Genomic DNA, 6480 nt, shown 5'->3' with positions numbered 1-6480 from the left:
AAGGGCAATTTTCCTCCATGACAATTTTTTCAAGAATAATTTTCCAGTGCAGTTTTCTGCGCATGTACTATTTTAAATCTTGAAGCTTGTCTTCTTTATAGTAATAATACATTTCCTTCCTCCAAAATCCCACAACAGGCACCTTATGTTAACAAGAGTCTTAATTCATTGTACCTCAAGTATCGGCCCGGCCCTTATATAGGAAGGACTTTTTAGAAATTGATTAAAAAATATTACTTTCTAAAAAAAATGGCAACACAGTTTAGGAAAATGAACTCAAAAAGAGATTAATCTTAAACATAAAGTCACCTCATATTACTGTCGGAAAATTTGAAAAAATATTCCCTCTTATCTCCCCCCTCCTTAGAAGAGAAAAATCCTAAAGTTGACCCTGGATGTTGTTTAAGTTTGGTGGTTGAATTGTTGCACCTCCAGATCGTATTTTAACCAGTTCAATCACCCATTTTTTTTTTTTGTGAAAGCTTTGGAATTTAAGAATTTTGTTATATTATTATACCTGAAGAGGTCTCCAATGTAAATGTAATCGATTAAATCTGACGGATCCTTTAAACATCTTTGTTTTATTGTGTTGGTTGAGTCAATACATCTTTTTTTAATGTATTGTAACCCTTGATACAAATGAAATATCTTTTTTTATATGTTCATTTTTTTGGAGTCGGTAATCTGAAGAGTAAATTTTTTTTATTCTGAGCTGTAGTCATTATTATTTAACTCTTAAGCAGTCAACTTTTTTTCTACTACAATCAATTATATTCAAAAGCTGATTGATTGTGTGTACTTATAAAAGACGGAGACTAATCTTGAGGATTTGTTGCAGAGTAATAATTGCAAATCTATGTTGGATTCAGAGTAGAGTTAAAGATTGACATCGGAGTCATTCTTGCTAAATTCCTTGTTTATTTCTTTCTTTTCTCATCTCTTGTCACAGTTGATTGTAGCGGATCTAATGAAACGTCATTCTCCAACACATTTTTCGAACTGTCAGGGTTGCCATGTTGATTTTCATGTTATTATTATTTTTTTAACATGCTCAAAATACACAAAATTTTCATCAATAAATATATGTCATTACTCATAATTAGATGTAACAATTCGTCAAATAAGAAATCAAAACTTGTTATTAAAAAATATAGTTTTGAAATATATTTTTAATTTAGCCTGATGAGAGATATATATATATAATTGGATTAATAAATTCTTATGTTCTTTTCATTTGATTTTGTTGTACTTATGAACATATGAACAGCATCCGCACTTCTTCCTCTTTTTTGATATGTAAGACATCACTTAAGACAAACGAAATTCCTTCATATCTTCTTTGCCCTACTTGACCATAAATTCATTGTAAATTCAATTTAGCCACCCTTCTAATGTATACATTTATACAGATGTAGCCTTCTATTTTCTGGTTCTATGTACATTTATAATCGTAGTTTTAAGGGGATCATCATTTTTCTTCACTTCCATCATTTCACCCTTAGCATAGAAAGAAAAAATTGTAGGAATAGAAGTAGTAGTATTTTACAATTCTCCGAGAAAGACGCTTTTACTCACTCTTGAAAAAAATTCACCCCTTCCCCTCACACAAACGTTTCTCTACCTCCTCCCCCCCCCACACACACATAAAAAAGTATTTCGGCAATGAGTGCGCTCATTTTCCGTTAAGTCTTTTAAGGATTTTATAAGTAGTACGAAAAAGCTTGTCGATATAGAAAGGAAGTGAACCTTATAGTAGTTTTGATACATTTAAATAACTTTGTGCAATTCCCAGTGGCATGACGACATTCCCCCCATCCCCTTACTGCTCCAAATTGCCACAAAAACATCTATTAAAGGATGAAGGCCGCCGACCCATGATTTAATATGAATGCCTACTACCTTCTCCTACTACTCTTTGTCAAATCACGCGCCTATTCAGACTACGATCGAAACTTTGTCAATCGGCTTTTTGCAGATCGTAAGGACTATATCGATGATGGTCTTAGCCTCTTTAATGGCACGACCGTCAAAAATATCCTTAACAATACAGATGGACATGAAGTCCGTTGCCTTGTGTCTATTGAGAATTGGACCAAGTGGATCCTGAGCTATCCTGTTGTGTATCAACACTATGGACATTTTCAGTTCGGATATCATGAGCGGGAAATATTTCCTTCGCATCGGGAAATCATTGTTGCTGTGAATGAAAGGGACTCTCTCTCCGGGACAAGTGGGACAATTGCCTGGAAACTGGGGGATAACGGGGTTCATGTCATTGTCATGTGGAGTGTGCCCTATCACAAAGTACTCTACAATGCTTATTTTGGAGTTGGAATGGTTCATTTAACAACGAAATTCACTCGAGATACTCTTCCATATTGGTATAAGCGAATGTATGAGGGCTCTGGCTCCTCAAACTACTTCAAGCGCGGAGTCGCAGGTCAATCCATTGTTTATAAATATCAAGATGTCTTCATTTTAGCCAAATTAGAAAAAAACTCCAATCATCCCCAGCTAAATATATCAATCCTGCCTTGGAGCACGAAAAATCTAGCTCCAAGTGTTTGGCATACAATGTATCTACGCACCATGAGAGGTCGAGATGCACAACTTCTCTCAGGCTCTGTACATACTCCAAAGTTCTATTTTATTGGGCTCATTATATTGGCATTCATCCTTGGACGATTCATTTCGTAAAAATTCAATCAATATTTGATATACTTTTTAGTATTTATTCAGTTGCATTTATTTACATAAAATACTTACATACAAAAAACATCTTTTTATATCATAGTTATACCTAAGAATAATAATAATAATTGTAATTATGTATTTAATATAATATAGAACCATTATTAAACTTAATGTGCTAAGACAAAAAGACTTAAAATTGATAAGATAATGTTCACTTAATACCAACATATATAATCACAATAAATTAATTGTGTTGTAGTTTTTGGAGTTTGTTATCTACGCTTCTTGCTTTTTTTTATTATTATCATGAATGAATAATGTTCATTTTTAGTAATGAAATTTACGAGAAAAAAAAAATGTTCAGGTGAAGAAAAAAAAAGATTCAAACTTTTAAAAGTAGTAAAATCGTTCAAAATAATCATAATTACAGACCCCTTTAAATAATTATTTAACCTTATCTATCTATATATAAAAATAATATCACTCAACGAGTTTCTTAAAAATCTTTTGTTGGTGCGAATTAATGAAAACTTATTGTTATACCTTTTTTTAAACGTCAATGGATTAATTTATTCATGAGTTGATAGACTTATGTAGGCACAGAGCATCAATGCCTTGCGACTACTTCATTATTGAACAAAGAGATTTTGCAATTTGATTTTTCTCCCATTAAGATGACAAAATGAACACTACTTGCATCATTAATTGGAGAAAATGAAACAGTGACAAAATTGTTGAATCTTCATTAAAATTATTCTCTCCTGTTGTACAATTGACATTGTCTTTAATCTAATTAAGAATATAAATTCACTAACGAATGCTGTATTTCCTAAATGCATGTTGCTTAAATACTACTTAGTTATGTTATACGTAAGACACAAGAATCGTGTCTTTGAGTGGTGGTAAGGCTGTATTTTAATTACTTGAAAAAACTCATGTATATTTTGGAAAAAGGAAGTTATGACGTATTCATTTGCTTTCTAAAATGACTTTTTCAAATCAACATTTGTTGGACAAAAAAATAAAACACAAATAATACATGCAGGCTGTTAATTTTCCATAATTCTCAGTATTTTTTTTTAAAATGACAATATTTATTGAATCTCTCAACCTTTGTCCTTCAAAAAAGAAAGTTAATATGTGTTCTCCAACTTGATAATCATAGTGATGTTGAAAAATAACCAATAAATAATTAATTAAAACTCAATTAATCAACGTTCTTAACACTAAAAAGGGCTTGGAAAAAGTTGTGTGCAAGAGTGTGTTCCGAAAGTAGGATTTTTCAATTTTTTAGGTTAGTACACAACCCATATATTTACTGTATTAACAATTTAATATGTTTACTTTGTTTGGAAGAGGTATAACAATCCGCGATTTTTTTCTATTGAAAACATGGATCAAAGAATATGCATCAAATTTTATTTAAAAATATGAAATTAAATTCTCCAAAACACAATAAACATTGACAGTGACGTACGGTAAAGCTGTTATGAGTAAAAAAAAATGTTTACAATTGGTACAAACTCCTCCAACATGGCTAGGAAGATGCCAATAAGAGCCTCGCTCTAGAAGTCCAAGCCTGTAAGCATCAGATGAAAACGTTGAAGCATTGAAGAAAATTGTTTTGAAAACCGTCGAATCACTATCAGAGAAGTTGCTGAGGATATTGACATATCAGTTGGCTCGTTCCCTTTTAATGTTTTGGGCATAAGCAACTAATAACCAGGATTTTGAGACCAAAATCAAACACTAGTATTGATATTTTGCGAACCATATCATTATGTTTTTAATCTTTTTTAAGAAGTCTGGCAAAATAGAATTGAGGAGTGTCGGTTAATAGTTTTTCATTAAGAGTTCAGCTATAATTCCATTTTTTTTTCACATAGCGTAACTATATTACTAGCCGTATATAAACTTTTCCTCCAAACCAAAAGCTTAGCACATCGCATAAAACATAAGATTTGAAGTTAAAAAACAACAGTAAAAATAAGAAAATTATCAAACTAATAATAAAATAAAATTATAACAGGAGCATATTTAAAAATTAAATCACGTTAGTGTCATAGTCTTCAGTTAACTGAGGAACGAGTTTATATCTTCAATAACTTTCATATATAAATTAATAATGGGGATGCCGGTTGTAAGGTTTAAGTCCTTTTTTGTCCTTTTGCATATATTAATTGTTGAGTTTTTGCAATAACGGCGTTTACCTACCTTCTTCCTTCCCACAATAGTGTCTTAAAAATTCATCTGTACAAGGTGTTGCTCCAAAATTATCCAGTAGTCTATATGATTTAGACTTAAAAGCATGAAGTTCTAGAAGTGATTGTCAGTAGTCTGTTTTGCTTCATTGCAAATCGAGCATCCTCTGGTCATTAAATTCTTCATCCATTTATGTAAAATAATATATCTAATCATCCTCGCATCCTCATCTCAACATATCGAATGAAATCTGTAATCCAATCCCACGCATGTATATTGTGTATCAACACAATGATGAGTCAAATTCACAGAGACAAGTCTCGAATGAGCACACAGCGTTTAAAACAACATCTTACTCAAAGAAACGACCTAAGAGATCAACCATGTCAAAGTAATATATATTTTAAAGTATTGTTTAAGTGAATGAACATACCTGTATCAAATTAATTGGAAAAACTCTTACAGCCTGTTTAAACAATCTTCACTCTGTGAGTTGTGGATAAACTATGTTTAATTGTGTTTCAATATTATTACCCAGTCCTGATATCTGTACTTTTCTTCCCTTTGAAAGATAATATAAATGAAATATTAGATGAGATAACTCTTTCCAAATGTCAACTCAACTCTACAGTCTTTACAATACAAGGAACAAAATTGACCTTTTATGTAGTATGACAATATAACAACGACTTTCTAATAAGTTTTTTTTTATATAAGAAAGAAAATATATAAATGAAGTATGGGCAAAGTTATTGTGTTAATAGATATATACATTGCATTCTAAAAGAAAATATATGCATTTATGCGTAAACTTGTTTATTATGAAGGCCTATGGGAGAGGCTTTTATATGTATGTTTTAAGAAAAGTACAAAAAAGTATAGAATGTACAATTATAATCCAATTAGGTTTATTTTACTTAATTGGTTTAATGACCTTGAAAGTCATTTTTTAAGTACCTAAAATGACAATATCAAAAAAAAGAAAAAGTTAAATTTTTTTGTAACAGACCATGCCAATTATATTTATATATAGATAACAATGCTTTTTCTATTGAAAAGCAATGGGATGGATAATTTATAAGAAATGCAAATATGTGGTAATAACAAAATAGTTTTAAATGAAGCTTTTAGTCGTGAAATAATTATTTTTAACGAATTTTTTTGTGAATTATATTCGGTCACTTTCATCTCTAATTTTAATTTTCGTCACCCTTTCTTCTTCCTTGACTACACAAATGATGACTCATGGGCACAGTTTCACTAATTATACACCAGTCAACATCATTTTGTCTTTCGACAATCTTTTAAATTTCAGTTCTGATGGATATTTGTTTATGAATCTTTAGGGTTTTTTTTGTATTAGGTATTTGAGTGCTAACAATTTTATTATTTACAGTTTTTATAGTTTTGAGTCTACTTATGAGTAGAGATGGGATTTTTGTTTGAGCGCGAGGAAAAAGTGGGAGTGCGACATATGCTATTACTCAATTAAAACAATTCTTAATATGATCTTCCTATTATTTGATTTTGGTATAGTGGAATAAGGAATTACCACTATATAAGGGAGAAATATAATTCGTGCAT

The 6480-nt window shown here is 30.8% G+C and overlaps 1 protein-coding gene and 1 long non-coding RNA gene across 2 annotated transcripts; one reads left to right on the top strand and one right to left on the bottom strand.

The window, feature by feature from the left end:
• Nucleotides 1-1714: 1714 nt before the first annotated feature.
• LOC121124589 (conoporin-Cn1) lies at nt 1715-2865 on the top strand. The gene has a single exon (XM_040719750.1). It carries the CDS (start codon nt 1885-1887, stop codon nt 2695-2697), a length of 813 nt encoding a protein of 270 aa, XP_040575684.1. The 5' UTR covers nt 1715-1884; the 3' UTR covers nt 2698-2865.
• Nucleotides 2866-4385: 1520 nt separating this feature from the next.
• LOC121124678 (uncharacterized) lies at nt 4386-5320 on the bottom strand. The gene is made up of 2 exons (XR_011781820.1): nt 4909-5320; nt 4386-4628 (listed from the first exon to the last, which is right to left on the bottom strand). It is a non-coding gene; the product is annotated as an uncharacterized lncRNA (long non-coding RNA).
• Between the last annotated feature and the right edge of the window lie 1160 nt (nt 5321-6480).

This window comes from Lepeophtheirus salmonis, chromosome 9 (genome assembly GCF_016086655.4).
Source record: "Lepeophtheirus salmonis chromosome 9, UVic_Lsal_1.4, whole genome shotgun sequence".
Lineage (NCBI taxonomy): Eukaryota > Metazoa > Arthropoda > Copepoda > Siphonostomatoida > Caligidae > Lepeophtheirus > Lepeophtheirus salmonis.
Note: the sequence above shows the minus strand (reverse complement) of the source record. Positions and strands in the feature narration are given on the sequence as shown.